General features: G+C 37.4%; 1 protein-coding gene across 5 annotated transcripts in view; it reads right to left on the reverse strand.

Annotated features, from left to right (window-relative positions):
* The window catches only part of RUNDC3B (RUN domain containing 3B), a 143407-nt gene that overhangs the window by 19492 nt on the left and 103769 nt on the right, over positions 1 to 20146 (reverse strand). For 3 of the 5 annotated variants that reach the window (XM_067042665.1, XM_059074175.2, XM_067042667.1), the window contains one exon: positions 6546 to 6692. The exons of the other annotated variants lie outside the window; for them this stretch is intronic. In XM_067042665.1, coding sequence (XP_066898766.1) covers positions 6546 to 6692 — 147 coding nt within the window. The remainder of the gene's footprint in view (positions 1 to 6545; positions 6693 to 20146) is intronic. 5 annotated transcript variants of the gene reach the window in all.

The following is a 20146-nucleotide window of genomic DNA, read 5'->3' on the forward strand; positions in this document are numbered from 1 at the left end:
CAGCATTCTTACTTTATAACATGATTTTTTAAATGTTGAGAGTATAAAAGTTCTTAATTATAAGTTTAAGTAGCAGGAAAGTCTACTATAGGAAACTGCTGATAATTATATAACACATATATAAGCTATACAACATGTAACAATAAAATGATACCAATATTTATATAGTACTTATCAAATGCTAAGCACTGTTCTACATATATTATATACATTAACTTATTTAATCCTCACGACTACCAGCAGAGATTGGAATTATTATTATCCCCACTTTACAGCAGAAGAAACTGGGGCACAAGAGATGAGATTTGAACTTGGTAGCCTAGTTCTAATTCTATCCCCTTAACTACTATGCTATCTCCTCTCTAGTGTAAGAAGAAAAGATTTGTATTCCTATTTTATGAGAAACCCTTCTTAAAGAATAGCCTTGTTTGCTGAGATAGACCATGTAAATTATACTGTATTTAATCAAATCACTGAAAATTTCACTTGATTTCCAGTAAAATCTTATTTCTTTAGCTATAGCAGAAATTAGGAACAGAGGAATTTAATAAAGGAAGTTATAAATAAGTTTCTTTTCCAAATTATTTTTCTGTGCCTAATAGGTAGAAGACTTGCTTTTAAAAATGAAGGGCGAGGGTGCGAGGGAGGGAGACGCAAGAGGGAAGAGATATGGGAACATATGTATATGTATAACTGATTCACTTTGTTGTAAAGCAGAAACTAACAACACCATTGTAAAGCAATTATACTCCAATAAAGATGTTTAAAAAAAAAAGTAACGATGGAAATTTAAAAGAAAAAAAATGAAGGGCTTAAGATGAGTTTCTGACACTGATATTTCACTATAGGAAACTTGTTAATATTATTAAATTAAAAAAATTATGCATAGAAGTATTTACAAACAACAAAATACCCAGAAGCAAAAAAGACTCTGGTGAGTAAGGACTGAGAACTTGACAGCACACATTTACAGACTCTCAAGGACTCACCCACTGAGGGAGGAAAGCATGTGAAAGCATCCTATGATAATGGCAACACAAAATGAGCTTTCTGTGTGACCTACTGAAGTACCTTTTAGAATACTACACTTCTAAACCCAAAGTGGTTTTGGGACCATTCTACCCTTTAGTGAATAAACTCTGAGTTTACTGGCTTTATTTACTTAACCAAATGTCAATGAATATAAAAATAAAATCTGGTAGACAATGATGTTCTGATGTTCTAAAGCAAAAATAAAAATTGCAAGCCAAAACTAAGCACCTTATTCAATAGTACCATACAATATCTTCCTTGCATGAAACTATTTTCCCACCACCTGGTAGGAATCTAGTTCAGCTGCTTTCAGTAATGCCAAAGAATGGCTTTGGTTTCCTCATTTTTTACCATATTTCCAATGCGACCGGCAGGTTCATCTGATAAAAGTTTTGTTGTCATGGAGCAAACTATCTGTCTATGGGAGTTCTGTCTTTAAAAGGTCATCAGCAAGTCCTATCTTAGAATTCTAGACTCACTAAAAACACACTGCAAGATTTAAGTGTAACCCACCAGATACGTCAAACCAGTTAACTGTCTGTTCCTATTTCTCAGAGTATAATTTCTTTTTTTTTTAATGTGTTGCTGGGGGGGTGATACATTTTTAACAAATTTTATTTTGTTTATTTTTTTATAGAGCAGGTTCTTATTAGTTATCTATTTTATACATATTAGTGTGTATATGTCAATCCCAATCTCCCAGTTCATCACACCACCAGCACCAGCCCCTTTACCCCCCTTGGTGTCCATACGTTTGTTCTCTACATCTATGTCTCTGTTTCTCACAGAGTATAATTTTTTAAATGGCAAGAGCTTAATCAAAATAAGAACCCAAGATAGGAAGAGTCATGCATTATGACTATATAAAAGTTTGCAGTTTAATCTATGCCATTACATTGTTAAATATAATTTAAATTAAACTTGTAGGAATTGTATGAGCACTTGGGACATAATAAAATCCACTGCATTCAATATCTTACTATATAAGCATTTTAAAACCACTCAAATTCAGGACTTCCCTGGAGGTCCAGTGGTTAAGACTCTGTGCTTCCACTGCAGGGGGCACGGGTCTGATCCCTGGTTGGGGACTAAGGTCCCACAAGCCAGGCATTGTGGCCAAAAAAATAAAAAATAAAAAAATAAAATCACTCAAGTTTAGACTTATATATATAGAACTGGTACCAAATAAAGGCAAATTAAAAGGAAACTGAGCAACAGACCTGAATTTAATTATAAGTAAATTTTTCTACAATCTTATACTTTATATCAATGCAGATGCAATGACATGGATAATCTACATTACTTATTCGCCCATTAGACATACTGAAGTCACAGATAATTCACATCATCTGGTGGTCATTGGGCAACAGAGAGATAGAAGAAGAAACTAGCCACATGAAGAAAATAAAAACAAATAATGTGCACTGTATACACAGAGGCACATGACTGTGCGTGGAAAGAGAAATATACCATTCTTTTTATTCTTGGTTTGATTTTCATAGAAGTATGTTAAAGGAACAAACTAAGCATTTGCTATAGCAGAACATCTATAAAGTCTTAATTTACTACAAAATGGAAGGATGCAAGGGAGCTTGAAAGAGGATATATGTGAGTCAGGTCAATGCAAAACTTATTTGTAAGAGATTTCTACAGCCTCAGTGCTTTAGGGAGTCCTACTCTAAAAAGACTGGGAACACACACAAGGGAAGGAGAACCTCTAATACACCTGAAGTGATTATATCTGATGCATCAGAGTCATTAAGAAAAGTAGGCCTAAAATGATAGATCATAAAGGGCATATAAAGGCTCATAATTCTTAATAATTTTGTGAATGATAGCCAAATTGGAAGACAATGATAAATTTAGAAGACTAAAAAAAGCTTAAGTAGAAAATAGAAATATGGTGACAATGAATCTCATCTTTTGGGATGGGAATGATGGGTTAGGCAATAATCTAACAAGGCTATGTAACGGATAATCAAACAAGATTATATAACAAATATCTAACAAGCTCATGTGACCTAGACTTTACATAAAAAGATACATATTAAAACAGAACTTATTGAAGACAAAAAAGAATCAATTGCTCTATGTGTGTTTGGGAGTGTGCTTTACATATTTATTTATTGCTGAGCTTTTACAGTGAGCCTATAATGCTATAATATCAAACATGACATTCCTATGTTTGAAATAAAGGAAAAGATATAATAAAATCCATCATAACTAATCTTGCCAGGTCTAAATAATCAAGAAATAAACTGGAAATGATATTTTTAAAGTTTTATAAACAGTATATTAAATGGAAGTAAATTTAAGATCTATTGTGAAAGGGATCCTTCCATGACCAGGTGACCATAGCCAAGTTATCTGGCTCATTTTAAGAAATGTCAACAAATCCATGAAATTCATTAAATCAAACAGTGCGCTCTCTTTCTACTCAAAGCCAACTGGGCGAATAAATTTCCAGAGCCCTCAGAGAAATAACTATAGACATCCCATATTCTCAGCAGAAAATTATAATGACTCATTATAGTGCCAGTTTCTTTCTCCATATTATCAAGAGAGCTAGTACTCCTTACTAAAGAGGCTTTGGCTACCTCCTCCATAATGTACAGTCTCTCATAAACATGTGTTGGACTTATTTAAGATATTGGTCAAATGAAGAGGAATTAGTTATCAAGTCAGTTTGAGAGCTCTGGCTTATATTACAAATTTGAAGAGAGCAAAAACTGGATCCTGATGAAAAGCTATGATTTGTTTCAAACATGATTTATACAGCACTACTCTGTTCTGAAAATCTGAAGTCTCCATTTTTACATGAAAAAGTTGGTATTACGTATTTTGAACAATTGGGGATTTGCTGGTCATTTTAATTTTATCTAGGGTTTTACAAGCTCTCTAAGAAAGTAGAGCTTGGCATGTTGGGTGAGTGTATATTCTCCAAACATGAAAGATACAAGGTTATGTGAGAGTATAAACAAAAAAAGATTATATAGGCTATAAATAAATAAAGATTTACCAGTAAATGATTAGGTGCCAGGCAATTTATTATCTCATGTGACTCTTACAATTCTGTTTAAATAGGCATTACCCTCCAGTATTACATGTGCAGAAACAGAAGGTAAGATGAGGAAGTGAGACTTCCTTGGTGGCACAGTGGTTAAGAATCGCCTGCCAATGCAGGGGACACAGGTTCGAGCCCTGGAGTCTAGGTTCGAGTCCAGGAAGATCCCACATGCCACGGAGCAGCTAAGCCCGTGCACCACAACTACGGAGCCTGCGCTCTAGAGCCCGCAAGCCACAACTATGGAGCCCACGTGCCACAACTACTGAAGCCCGCACACCTAGAGCCCGTGCCCCGCAACAAGAGAAGTCACCGCAATGAGAAGCCTGCGCACCGCAACAAAGAGTAGGCCCCACTCGCCGCAACTAGAGAAAGCCCACACGCAGCAACGAAAACCCAACGCAGCCAAAAATAAATAAATAAATTTATTTTTTTTAAAAAAGAGAGAGAGGAAGTGATGTTTAGTGTTTCACAGCAAGGAAGCAGCAGAGATACTTTTAAGTCCTGACTTTAAACTATAGGTCCAGGGATCTCAGAACTACCCCCTCGTGCATACTTTTTGTTCAGGGATATCAATTTGGCGATACGGCCACGGAAAAGCAATACCAGCATCTGAGGTCAAGGTAGATTAAAGGATGATGCTGGGAAGGAAAGGGTGCCCCTTCTTAAACTAATGGAGTAACTGAGTCAAGAGGTATAAAATCTAGATCCATTCTAAACAGACAAACAGGCAGTTTCACTGCATTCTTTTCTGAGACTGCAATAACTTTTGTTGCTGCTACAATATTCTGTAAAAAAGTCACTATTACTGCATGCAAAGGTAATCTGGAAATAAATCTTCCACTTAGATGTCTTATTGGTTCCTCAAAAGGTAGCTCTATGGGCAGGCAGTGGTACATACATGTCTTTTGGCTAAAATATTTTACCTCCCACTGTCTAAAGTGACCTTGCAGGTATTGCAATAAAAAGACATAGTTATTAGTTTTTTAACTTGTCAGGATATAATATTATAATATTTTTGCAGTTAAAAAAGCTGGAGTATCTTATGTGATACATAGATAAGTCTACCAAGTATTGCTATAAATTCAGTTTTCCAATTATAAATCAGAAATACAAATAAACTAATATTCTTCCATTCATTCAATATGTCACAGAAAGATAAAATTATATACTAGCATAATAAGACATATTCCAGTTATTTACGACTTTCTTAAGGATGTAAGGGGAATTCAGTTCCAATCCATGAAAGGCCCAGTCAACACCTTGAATCATACTAAGTGTGGTGCAGGAGATGCTGAAGAGAGTTCTACCGATTCATTCTGTAAATAACTGGCTCATGTTTCCCTACTTATCTCTAACAATCAGTGAAACAAACATTAAAGCCTCTAGCATTTTTTCTTAAACAACGAAAGGTAAAATTTGAGCTCTACCTCTGATAAATGAAAAAAATCACAGAGTAAAGCAGGCAGAAATTATGTCTATGCTAAAACATTCCTTGTAGAAACAGTCTGGCTAGTAATTACTTAGTGAAAGGCACCCTATGAAGCCCAGAAAGAAGTGTGTTGTTCTACCAGTGAAATTTAAAGCAAGGGCTCTAAAAGAAAAGCGGAGAGAAAAACAGAGAGAAAAAGAGGGAGAAGAGAAGAGAGGGAAGGAGAGGAAGGAAGGTCAAAAGAAGAAAGGGAGGAAGGGAAGGGAAAGGACAGAAGGAGCTGGAGGGAGAGCAGGGAAAATAATCAGAAAATTAGCTGAAGACAAATAAAGATATTGAAAAAAATTACCATGATGGGAAATGGCTAAAAGCCAAAAGAAGGTAATACAGTTTACAAGTTCCAAAATGAAGACTACCTAAAGAAAGAGATCCTAAAATTTTGCTGCTCTCTCAACACTGGGAAACAATGAAGAAACGAAATAGTCCTGAACATTGGGACAAAGAAATAGGAGAAGGATCTTGTGGCCTATAGGTGGAGTGATTATATCTTCAATATACTCCCAAAATTAGATTTACTGAAAATGAACAAAAGTCTTTCAGAACCATCAAGAACAAGTTAATTTCTTTTTATCCTTTCATGAGATGAAATTTTATGTTTTATAACAAGCATGAAAATTAGTCCTAATGCAAACACCAAAGCTACAATTAAAAAATAGATGGCTCATAAAATACAGGCTCACAGATTTAACTGAAGGACTGCCTGAAGATTAACTAGAGGAGAAGTAGGTAGCTGGTGGATTTCTCTAATTTTTTTACTTCTCCAGGGTGCCTTGGCTTCATAACATTACCACATTCACTGCCTTAATCTAACCTTACTAAGCCACAATAGTCTTAAATCCTACTTTTGCTCTAAGCTAATAACGAATTCAGAAAGAAGAATGAGACACCAAAGTGGATAGCCATGGGTTTGGTACAACTAAGTTCGTAATTAGTTGGAAAAAAAAGTATCACACTTACTCATACCACTGTTTATTGTGTTTTCGGTAAAGCAACGTATCCAAGGCAACAGCATTGACATCCAGAGCTCCTGGGGAAGGCCACTGGTTGGTGAGGTGGGCAGTTAACTCTTGTCTTGATCTTAAATCATTATTCTTTAGCACAGTCCTGTGAATATTAAGATGGTGAGTGCTTTTGTCTTCACTGTTCTGCAATGGCACAGGAACCTAATGGTATCAACTTAGGCCCCCAAATTCACCTTTTTAAAATGGTATGTTAACAGAATGTGACCAGAACTACAGGAAGCCTAGTTGGGGCTATGACTGTTTTGTCTCCTGCAATATATGTTTTTCATTCTTTCTCTACTGGCTACAATAAATCACTACCTGTGAAATTCAGACTTCCTATCTTTTCCCCAGAGATATCATTATTATTATTATTATTATTATTATTATTATTGTGGTAGGTACGTGGGCCTCTCACTGTTGTGGCCTCTCTCGTTGTGGAGCACAGGCTCCAGACGCACAGGCTCAGTGGCCATGGCTCACGGGCACAGCCGCTCCGCGGCATGTGGGATCTTCCCAGACCGGGGCACGAACCCGCGTCCCCTGCATCGGCAGGCGGATTCTCAACCACTGCACCACCAGGGAAGCCCCAGAGATATTACTAAAGGACTAAGGGACTCAAGCTGCATTTTACATCTTAACTAAAAAACAATGGTCATATCTTAGAGTTAGAGGTGATCAGACTCCAGTTAAAATATAAAAGAGAGTAAAGAATCTCCGTGTATGATTCTCTAGCTTCAAAATTCACAATCTGTTGAAGTAATTTAACTCAGTAAACAAACAAAAACAATTAAAATGAATAAAAATAAAATACAGAAAAATATTTTTTAAAAATCCATGAGGTTCCTATAATTGTTTTTGATAAAAGGGACTACTAATAAGTCTTCACGAAAATAATTATATCAATGACAATTACATTGAACAATATAATCTACTGGAAATATTTCAACTACCGAACGAAGCCATTATAACTCATAGTTTACTTTCATTTTTGTAGAGCTGTTACTCGTCAGTAACAAGTTGCAAAAGAACTAGCTTTCTGCCAATATTTCAATTTCACAAACCAACTGTCACAAGACTAATTCAACATTTGAACTGGTAGTTCGTTTAAAAGCATAATTCTGTTTGGAAAGCTCTTATTCTACCTCTAAAATGCCTTAAAATACCACCTAGGCAACCTGCACTCTCAAACAGGAGTCCATGACTTTAGAGTTCCAAGGTCCTGACCCACCAGTTCAGAAGCAGGAAGTAACACGTGCCTGCCACTAACTTTCAGAGACCATAGTCTTGTTGTGGGTGGCAGAGAGTCAGTGGTGTGCTAGCAAGACGCTCCTACACTGGAGAAAATCAGCCTGCACAACACCTCTGGCTATTAACCATGATTTTAATGGAATAAACCCATTTTTTTATGTCTCTAGCAAGCTCCATACAAATATTTTTTATTTTATAGAATATATGTGTGCATTTAAAAATATTTGCTCCACTATGTCCATAAAGAAACATTATCTGATGTCAACACTAGATTCTCTCTTACAATGGAACACTAGAAGTGAAAAAGGCAGAAATCAGTGAGAATGTCTCCCGTCAAGATACTCCTTCAGGCTAGGTCCAACGATTTCATTTCACTAGAAAAGGAATGAAAAAAATTTTAAAGACTTCTAAGGTAATTTAACATCAGTTTTTATGAAAACAGTAAAGAGTGATTGATTAGAAAACTTCTAAGATTGACAGAATAATAGTATAAAGCAGAAATGGGGATTACTGGCCAGAGAATCTATTATAATAAACTACCATTATTTGGGGTTCTCTTACTAGATTTCTCTCTTTCACATATTCCCTCTTTAGGGTTCCCAGTGAATGTCACTGGAGAACTCAATTCCAATGTCATAACTGGCCTACAGGAAACATTCAGAGCAGAACGGAAGAAAGGCAAACGTGCATCTGAAGAAACACCATTGGTAGAACTCAATGATAAGTAAATGAACGATCTCCACTTCAGAATATATTCTTTCTGGAAAGCGAAAAGTCTTACACCACATAAAATGGAAAAAGGAACTGAAGTTTCACAGGAGTTTTTACACACTATTTGCCTGTGGAGAATTTTTGCCCTATGACAAATTAAGGTACTGCCTTTTTCTATGGGAAGTTGCCTGGTCCTTTGAAACAGGAGATAAGCAGTCTCAGTGTACTGAACAGACCTAGTTTTCATCCATGCCACATCTGTGTTCCACCGTTTCTGAGGAATGTGGACACAGTAAATTCTGGCACTTGCCTTGCTACCATGAAAAGGAAAGCCTCCTGGAGGATGCTGTGTAAGGAAGGCCCTTTCTCTCACCACTCCAGGACACTATGGGGCAGGCAAGTGAATTAAGTTAGGTTGAAAACCCCATCCCTGAATTTTGAATCTTGACCTGAGTCCATTTGGAGTGATAAACAGATGAAGCAGTTTATTTGTTCTAGCAGTGAGGTCCTGACCAAAATGTACCAGCAAAGAGATATTCCTGATGTTCCTACTTCCCAACCCTCTGAAGTAGCTCAGCCTACCTCTCCCCAGGCCTACTTTCCCAGTATCTTATCCATTCCGTGAGCTATTGATATCAATCTAATGAATTCCATTTCTGCTTTAAGAGTTGGTTGTGACTGCTTGCAATCAAAGGATCCCATTACTTACCTTAGAACAAGCAAAACGTACCAAGTTAACTTCAAGACCTACTCAACGGTAATCCAACTGATGTTAATATACAAAGAATGAGGAAATTTCTCATTTGGCCAAGGTTAAAAATAGGTTCATCTTAAATTACTCAACAATTACTGTTATTTCATAGTGCAGAATCAGGGGCAATTAAACGTGAAACTACGGGATAATTAGCATTTAACTAATTAAAACTCTAACCGATGCTAACATTACTGAGCTAATCTAAAAAATAAATCATTCCATACGAGATAGATTACTACTTGTATACTACTTGTCACTTATGTCAAGTCAATTTAACATTCTCTCATTAAGGTAATAATTCTACAGAAAAATACACTAAGGGGAAATTGTTTAATTTACTAAGAAAGTACAAATCATATATGTATTCCAGCTAATTTAGAAAACTTTCCTGTAGTATCTACCTCTAAACTGGGAGACAGTCAGCTATTTTCTCTTTAGATTCTCAGTAGGAATTATTTAGGAATTTGGCCACGTGCACACACACACACACACACACACACACACACACACACAAACATAATTCAATCTTTTCCTCCCCAGCTTTACTGAGGTATAATTGACAATTTAAAATTTATACATTTAAAGTGTACAACTTGATGATTTGATATACAGTGTGAAATAATAACCACACTCAAGCTAACTGACACATCCAACACCTCACATAGTTAACCTCTTTTTGTGTGATGAGAACACTTAAGATCTACCCTCTCAGAAAATTTCAAGTATACAATATTGTTAACTATAGTCACATTGTTATACATTAGATCTCCAGAAATTATTAACTGAAGCTTTGTACTCCTGAACCATATCTCCCCAACTTCCCTTCTCTCCAGGCCCTGGTAACAATCATTCTATTCTGTTTCTGTGAATTTGACTATTTCAGAGTCCACATGTCAGTAGGATCGTGCAGTATTTGTCTTTCTGAATCTAGTCTATTTCACTTAGCATAATGTCATCAATGTGGTCATGAATGTCAGGATTTCCTTCATTTTTAAGGCTGAATTATCATCCATTGTGCCTCTATGTGTGTGTAGAGACACAGGGTCTTTATATATATGTCCCATAATCTTCATCCATTCATCCATGGACACATGGACACTGAAGTTACCTCTACCGCTTGGCTACTGTTAATAATGCTGAAATTAACAGTGCAGATACCTCTTCAAGATTCTGAAACAGAGTAGGACCCTGAGGGGTCCTCCTGGGTACAAAAGGCTTTCCGTGTTGCCAGTTTCTTGTTTGCAGCAAAAGGCTTTGTCTCCTAGGCCTTCCCTGAGTTCCAAAGAAGAGATTCAAGCAGTTGTTAATTAGGGAAGTGAGGGAATGCAGAAACAAAGGAAAAGCAGTCAAGAAACAAGAGCTCAGTGATAAAACAGAGTCTGAATTCCTCCTCGAGGCATATACAAAACAATCTGACACATATCTTTGAGCTGTTCTATAGGAACGAAGACCCCCCACCACCACCCAGGTGGAAGATGGTGACTACAGGCTGGGCACAAGCACTGGACCCCAGACTGGCTGGAACAAGAAGGGTGATGATTAAGATTCCTGAAACACCACCCTGTTACCTCACCACTAACCAATCAGAAAAAAGTCAAGTCCCCTGCAACCCTCATCCCAAATGTTGCCTTTAAAAACGTTATGCCCTGGCCCGCTAGTAAGATGGATCTGAGACAAACCTTTGTCTCCCATCTTTTCAACACCCTTTCCGATCAATAAACCTTTCTCTGCTCCAAACTCCAACGTTTCAGTTCGTTTGGCCTCACTGTGCATGGGGCACATGAACTTGGGTTTGACAACAATCCTAATTTCCCTTCCTTTGGATAAATACTCAGAAGTGGGACTGATGGATCATACGATAGTTCTATTAATTTTTTGAGGAATCTCCATACTGTTTTCCAAAGTGGCTGCACCAATTTACATTCTCACAACATTGTCCAAGGATTCCCTTTTTTCTACATCCTTGCGAACACGTATCATCTATCTTCTTTCTGATAACAGAAATTCCCACAGGTGTGAGGTAATATCTTTGTGACTGTAATTTGCATTTCCCTGATGATTAGCGAAGTTGAACATCTTTCCATGTACTTGTTGGTCATCTGTATGTCTTCTTTGGAGAAATGTCTATTCAAGTCTTTTGCTCATTTTTTAATTGGTTTGTTTGTTCCTATTGAGTTATATATTTTGGATATTAACTCTGTAAGGGAGCAATGTTTGCCACCCCAAAATACATCTCTTTGGCATAAGAATTAATTTAGGATGATTGTTTTTAAGAAAGAGAAGACTCAGAAGTCTTTCTTCTTACCATCCCCTTAGCTACCTAAAGAATTTAGATAATGGATCTGGTTCCAGGAATAGAGCTATCACCAAAGACACCTACAAAGAATATGGGCTAGGTGTGGTAAGGGAGAGATCAGAGTCTACTCTGCATGGTCAAGCAAACATTTGTTTACCAAACATTTACTTTCTCATCTCCATGTAAATTTCAACCCTCCACTTTGAAGTCCCAAACCACTACTTCCAACATCCTACCCTCTTTTCTCTTTAGCTGAAGATGGTATTTAAGGCGAGGGTTTCAGCCAGAGCACCCTAGCTTCAAAAATGAGATCTTACATTCTTTAGAGCCCTCAATATTACATTCATTATTTTAATGAAAGACAAAAAGATGAAATTTCCGCAGTTTGGTCTCTTTCCTTCCTTTCAGAGATTAGGCTCAAGTCTACTGCTACTTACAAGCTCTTTTAAAAGTTGTAGAATCCCATTCTCTATATTTTGATAGCAGTGCTTAGTCAATTCAAAGCTATCAATATTATTCTGTTCACTCACTTGATTCTTTATCTTGTGTCTCCAAACCTGAGGGTTATCCTCTCTCCCTCAGTTTGCTCCTTTCCCACTTACTTACCTCAGAGGCTGTGCTGATGCTCAGGATGAAGTTTTACTTTCAACCTCTAGATATACATAAGGCATATAGCCTTTGGCACTTAGCACTTAATATCTGTGACTCCATGTAGTCCTAAGTAATCCCAAAGGGCCATGACATGAGGCAATTTTTAATTTTGATAAGTCAATACGTTTGAAGCCGATGGCTACAAGGCAAGTTTTGAGAGTGAGTCTAGCAAATGCCCAATACTCCTGCTGCACACCTTTGTTACTTTCCACTTATTATTTATTTCCTGATGTACTGTAATTCTCGGGATATAGTCCAGTACTATTTGTGACAGAGCACACTGAGAAAATCTTAGGCTACAATCTTCATGAAAATAAAGGATCTAATATAGCATGGCTACAGGAGAGCAAAATTTTATGCTAATGAGCATAATATTGACAATAATAGTGAGAATAATGAGACTGAGGCAGAGAGCACTGAAGTTCCAGAAAGGGAAAGCCACCAAACACCAGGTGTTGATATACTCCAGCCCTCACTCTCCTAGGAACACAGGGTAAGAGAGTTACGGGCTCCCAGCCTCTCTTGATGACCTTGAAAGAGGAACAGGAGCACCACTCAGGCACTATTTGTTTACTGTCGGTGTTGGTGGCTGCCGTCCACTCAGTGTAAACTCTATGAGGGCAGACACTTTGTTTTATTCACTCCTGAATCACCAGCACCTAGAACAGGGCCTGGCTCTTCATGGCATTCTCAGTATTTATTTGTCAAATGAATGAATAAAGGCCAGAGAAGTTACAAAAGCAATTTAGCACCAAAAGAAATAATGAGATTTACTGTTTGTGTTTTTTTTTTTTTGGCTGCACCGCACACCATGTGGGATGTTAGTTCCCTAACCATGATCAAAATTGTGCCCCCAGGCTTCCCTGGTGGCGCAGTGGTTGAGAACTCGCCTGCTGATGCAGGGGACACAGGTTCGTGCCCCAGTCCGAGAAGATCCCACATGCCGCGGAGCGGCTGAGCCTGTGAGCCAGGGCCACTGAGCTTGTGCGTCCGGAGCCTGCGCTCCGCAACGGGAGAGACCACAACAGTGAGAAGCCCGCGTACCACAAAAAAAAAAAAAAAAAAGTGCCCCCTACAGTGGAAGCACGGAGTCTTAACCATTGGACCACCAGGGAAGTCCCTACTCTTCTTCATTTAAAGTTTACCAAAATTGGAAAATGCTTATATAGCTTGTGAATATCCTAATTTCTTAATAATTTTAATATAAAAATTTCTTTGGGACTCCCCTGGTGGTCCAGTGGCTAAGAATCCACCTTCCAATGCAGGGGATGCGGGTTCAATCCCTGGCTGGGAACTAAGATCCCACATGCCTCAACTAGAGAAGCCCAAACGCTGCAACTAGAGAAGCCTGCATGCTGCAACAAAGACCCAACACAGCCAAATAAATACTTTTAAAAAATAAATCTTTGTGTTTTGTTTTTTGTTAATTTTAGACACAGTCATGGGATAAAGACTCACTTTGTATCACTTTACAATTATTTCCCTTCAAATAAAACATTTTGAAAGAAGAAGCCTAAAAAGGAGCCAGATACCCCCAAATTTTAAATTATTTATCTATGAAGTATTCTTGCCCAAAAAGTTAACCCCAAATCTAACAGTCCCTTAAATGCTTTTCAACCTTGTTTACACTTTAAAAAAAATTGAAGTATAGTTGATTTACAATAGTATACTAGTTTCAAGTATATAGCATAGTTATTTGATATTTTATGAATTATACGCCACTTAAAATTATTATAAAATATTGGCTATATTCCCTGTGCTATAAATTACATCCTTGTATCTTATTTATTTTATCCTGGTTGCACTTTAGACCTTAACTTGACAGTATCTTTTGAAAAGAAAGAAACATTAATGAGTAATTTATTTTTTTTATTCTTAAAAATTTATTTATTTTATTTATTTATTTTTGACTGTGCTGGGTCTTCGTTGCTACACGCGGGCTTTCTCTAGTTGTGGCGAGCCGGGTCTACTCTTTGTTGCGGTGCGCAGGCTTCTCATTGCGGTGGCCTCTCTTGCTGCAGAGCATGGGCTCTAGGCGCGCGGGCTCAGTGGTTGTGGCTCGCAGGCTCTAGAGTGCAGGCTCAGTAGCTGTGGCGCACGGGCTTAGTTGCTCCACGGCATGTGGGATCTTCCCGGACCAGGGCTCAAACCTGTGTCCCCTGCATTGGCAGGTGGATTCTTAACCACTGCGCTACCAGGGAAGCCCTAATGAGTAATTTAGAACCTCGAAAAACACTCAAATGCCTCCTTTTCTTTCTTTCTTTTTTTGGTTGTGCTGTGTGGCTTGTGGCATCTTAGTTCCCCGGCCAGAGACTGAACCCAGGCCCCCCCCCAGCTCAGAGTCCTAACCACTGGATCGCCAGGGAATTCCCCTCAAATGCTTCCTTTTCCCTCTCATTTTAAAATATTAGATAAACCCTGGATCCTTAGAGCAATGGCTGATTCCAGGAAAGGAAATATACAAGATGAGCCTGGGATATCTTATACCAGAAAGCAAGAAAAGTAGCAAAGACAAATGTGTCATATCAGAAGGACACAGGAATGAATATAAAGGCATTTCCATTAGTCAAAGATAGGACAATTTGAGCATCAAAAAGAAAAATAAATTAATGGGACAGAAATACCCTGAATATAGGCATTTCTGCTATAATGCAGAAACAAAACAAAAGTGTTCTGCAATTACACACTGAAATTAGCTGGCCTTATGGGGAGAACAGGGTTAGGGGCTGACAATTCAAAGTCTACTCAACCTTCCAACTACAACACTAAGAAAAACTGTGACAAACCTAATAAAACTTCAAACCCAATTTAAAATATTTGTTAAATTCCTATTAATTAAAGACATATTACAATAACTTTACAACAACAACAGCTTTAACAACAACAAAAAAGTAAAAGCCATTTGATGGAAGAGGGTGCAAGGAAGGGTCAAGGCTGCTGAGGCTGAGGCTTGCCATGGGGGCAAGGACAACTACAGAACAAGCACCTCCAAGTTCTAGCTCAACTGAGCTAGAGTAAAGCACGGTGAGAGAGTATTATGTACAGTGAGAGAGTGCCATCTGTCGGTGGCCTGCAGTATTTGCCTGTATTAGTGTATTCTGCATTTTGCTGGTGTTTGTTTGTTTGTTTAGGCTGTGCCAAGTCTTAGTTGTGGCATGCGGGATCTTTAGTTGCAGCATGCGGGCTTATTAATTGTGGCATGTGGACTCTTAGTTGCAGCATGCATGTGGGATCTAACTCCCCGACCAGGGATCGAACCTGGGCCTGCTGCATTGGGAGCATGGAGTCTTACGCACCAGGTAAGTCCCTGCTGGTGTTACTTTTTGAGAAATGTTAACCTCTAGGAAAAAATCAATTATGAATCAAGGCGATTTCTTTGCTATACTAACATCATCCCCTTACTTATGAACCTTGTATTATCTAATTCACATTATAGAAGAGATTATATATAACAAGATCATAATCTCAAAAGAGAGAAAGCAAAGCAAAATCTTCATTTCATTAGTAGCTAAGTAGGACATCAGCATCTTACTTTGAAAATTAATAATATCCTATAAGAACTGTCATGGTAACCACCAAATAGCCCTGATAGGGAAAAGTTCTTTATAGATGATTCTAGCCTTTAAGCATGGAGGGAATAACAATTAGGAAATCACCATTTTACAAATCCTAATGAATCAATTGCTCCAAGTAATGCTCATCCATGGTCAAGCCATTAGATGAAAGGCTGATGAGAACTTACACAAAGGATAAATAAGGTTGTAACCACCTAAATCCACCGTCCTATCTTAAGATCAATAAAAGTGGGACAACTGTGTGCTTCCCAGTATGAAGTACTGAGCACTACCTATAAAATATTCTTGTCATAAAGTTAAACTCAAATTTAGCCCAGCACCTCAGAGCAGTGGTTTTCAGTGCTGACTGGACATCAGAAACACCTGGGAAGCTTTTTAAACACTTGTACACTTGCCTGGGTCCCACCTTTGACAAATTAAATCAACATCTCTTGAGGTAAGGCTCAGGCAGGCATCCTCATTTTTCAAAATATATATATATATATTTTTTAGTGGTACACAGGCCTCTCACTGTTGTGGCCTCTCCCGTTGCGGAGCACAGGCTCCGGACGTGCAGGCTCAGCGGCCATGGCTCACGGGCCCAGCCGCTCCGCGGCATATGGGAGCCTCCCAGACCGGGGCACGAACCCGTGTCCCCTGCATCAGCAGGCGGATTCTCAACCACTGTGCCACCAGGGAAGCCCCAAAATATACTTTTAAAAGTATATTTTAAAGGATTCTAAATGTGCAACCAAGATTGAGAACTACTAATCCAGAGTTAAGAGGATATACTTTACAGAATAAACAGTACAAAGCAGTGATTCTCAAACTTTAATGTGTCAATTAATCCCCTGAGGATCTTATTAAATACAGATTCTGATTCAACAGGTCTGGGGAGGGGCCTGAGAATCTGCTCCCAGATGATGTAAATGTAGCCAGTCCACTTTGAGAAGAGAGGATACAGTACAGAGAATACAGCTGTCCAACACCAATTAAGAAGAGTCACATATGGAATTTAAAATTTTCTAGTAGCCACCTTAAAAAGCAGGTGAAATTAATTTTAATGATGCACTTATTTAACCCAATACATCCCAAACATTATCATTTCAATACGTAGTCAATATAAGAATTTATTAATGAGACATTTTACATTCTTTATTTCACACTGTCTGGTGTGGATTTTATACTTACAGCATATCTTAGCTCAGACTAGCCACATTTCAAGTGCTCAACAGTCACATGTGGCTAATGGCTACGTACTGGGAGGCACAGGTATGTAAGAACAAGGTAAATAAGCCACAAAGAACTAATCCAGAATGCTGGACGTTGTGCAGGAAAAGTCTGCAAATAGACAATGACGGGAAAACTGTTCTAAATTAAGAGGCTTATGAGACATAACTATATGTAAAGTATGACTTTGAATCCTGATTTGAAAAAGATCAACTACAAAAAAGTTTCTTTTAAAACAATTACAGAAATATGGTATGAAAGCACATTCCATAATAAAAACAACTGTCCCTAATTTTATCAGGTGTGATTATGAAATTATGTGAGAAAGTATCCATAGTTTTTTAGAGACGTACAATGAAGTATGTAGGAATCACAAGGCATGATTGCTTCAAAATCGTTCAGCAAAAAGCGAAAAAGAAAAAAGACAAGTAAAGCAAATGTGACAAATTCTTGGTAACTGTTTAATCTGGGTGACGGGAAATTAGGGGTTTATTCTACAATTCTTTCTTTTGTGGATACTTGAAAATTTCCTTTTTAAAAAAAAATAAATTTAGTTATTTTTGATTTATTTTTGGCTGCGTTGGGTCTTCAGCAAGCGGAGGCTACTCTTGGTTGCAGTGCATGTGCTTCTCATTGTGGTGGCTTCTCGTGTTGCAGAGCATGGGCTCTTGGTACGTGAGCTCTGTAGTTGTGGCCTGCAGGCTCTAGAGCATAGGCTCAGTAGTCGTGGTGCAGGGGCTTAGCTGCTCCGCTGCATGTGGGATTTTCCCAGACCAGGGCTCGAACCCAGGTCCCCAGAATTGGCAGGTGGATTCTTAACCACTGCGCCACCAGGGAAGTCCCTTAAAAATTTCTTAATAAAAAATTAAAAATATAATAATAGCTTCAGAATTTAAATGCTAATTATAATTTTATAAGTGTTAAATGCTAAAGAACAGAAATAACTGAACAAAACAATATTTATATGTTAATAGTGATATTGTCTTATTTATAAATTGTAATTTAGGGATGCTTCCCTTTTTCATGTACTCAATGTAATACATTTGCCAAAGAAAATGAGTCACTTCTCCATGAAATTTGTAGGGCAGTCCCAACTGTTGTACGCCCCTGGCCCAGATATAAGGACATCTGCCAGCAGTTTTAATCTAACATCATGACTAAAGGCAATTAAATACCATTCATATCAAATAAGTACCCCTTTCCTGTTGTAATATATAATTTCTTACTAATACCAAGAAAATACAATAGAAATGGTTCTACCTATCTGGTACCTGGCCTTTTTCTCTTCTGGATGCATTTTCTTGACTTTTCTGTTCGTATATGGATAATAGAGTATGTAATATATATTAGCATGATTGTAATTTCATATTTTAATAACTGTTACCTGCCAAAAATATATATGACCAGGAACTGTCATGATTTGTCCATTATTAACTGGGCTATGATGACATCACTGCATTCTCCTTTTAAAATCCATACCACTCATCCTAAAATTTGTGAATCAGGATGCCATAGCATCATTGACTTTTGGTTTGCAGGCCAACAGAGCACACCATCACTACTCACCATGAACTACACCAAATTGGCTGTTGAACTATAACAATGGCTTAGTTTTAGCAATGCATGATTCTTCACTCTACTATTTAGACTCCTCAGTTCCTTCTCTAGGGAGCCCTATAAGACATTTTATTATTCCTATTCTTCAAATCATGAATAGAAAAATTTCATCAACTAACTATAAAAGACTCCCTATTACACATTTTATTGGTATTAATCATGACAAGCATTTAGCTTTTGCATACTGTTCTGAGGCTGTCTATTCTTGAGGTCTGCAATCAGTGTTTTACAAAGAATCTTTTGTACAGTAGAACATCTATCTGAAGGTCTATCACAGATCTATAATATTATTATAAATATTAATCCAACTACCATTTAGAAACTAGATCTCAAAAGTGATACTCAGGAATAATACAATCAAGTCCAAATTCATTGTCTGGGCATGATAAGGTAAAGCATTTTAAACTCACTATTTATCTGAGTGAATTTATCAAGGAGATCTTAAGGTTTCTGTAAGCCAAAACAGGCTAATAATCTTGACTAGCTTCTTTGTCCTACCTGTATTAAACACGATACCACTTAATACTCATAATAATCCACAAGGTGAATATTATTCAGTTTTACAAATAAGGAAACAGAGGCTCCAAGATATTAATCAAGATTGAGCTCATATTAGGCAAGGACAGAGCCAGTATCTGAACACAGTCCTGATTTGCAAGAAAGCTTTGGGATCCTCCTCTACCATATCACACTGTGCACTCTACTGCCAAAACTACAAGATGTTCAGATTTTATGAGTATTCAAAGACATTATTAAAGCATACTTTAACAGTAATTCAAAAACACAGATAACCATTGAGAAATATATAAAAAGTTAAGTGACAAATTATTTAAATCACCCAGGAAAAGCTAATCCACATAATGTAGAAGCAAATACTTCATGCTTCATATTCTATTTAATGCTCCTTTTCTGACCTTTTTCTTTATACATTATACATTTTAATCTTCTCAAGGTCACTTTTATCTCCTCTGGATTAACAAAGGGAATTTCAGTGCCCAACTTTGACTGCAGGCCTTCCTAACTGTTGGTTAAAAAAAAATATCAGGAAGGAAAAAATGTCCACTCTCTCCCTACAGTTTCAAGGTGCCCAGAAATTATCTGCACCTTAAATACGATTCTGATAACAAAGTAAATCATAAGCATTCTGGAAGGCATGTATCTTACTCTTCCATTCAGTATTCTTGTAATGGTTTTTGTACAAAGGAATCTTATAAGACACCAATTTACAACCTAGCCAGAGACTGCAGCCATGGTATATGAAAATAAATCTTTAACCTCTAAACTCAATAGTCTAATTCTCATCAGTGGCCTTAATTTTTTATTTTTTGCTCTAGTAACTTAAAGAGATTAAAAATAACTGTAAGGTTTCTTTGCAAAATCAGGAAGATCAATGACACTTCTATCACAAAAGTAAGATAAAACTGTAACTTGTAGATTCTTTTTCAAGGTAAAAAGTTTGAGACTGTTTCCTTTCAATTATCAGAAGCAAAATA

The sequence above is a fragment of the Kogia breviceps genome, chromosome 9, assembly GCF_026419965.1.
Source record: "Kogia breviceps isolate mKogBre1 chromosome 9, mKogBre1 haplotype 1, whole genome shotgun sequence".
Classification (NCBI taxonomy): domain Eukaryota; kingdom Metazoa; phylum Chordata; class Mammalia; order Artiodactyla; family Physeteridae; genus Kogia; species Kogia breviceps.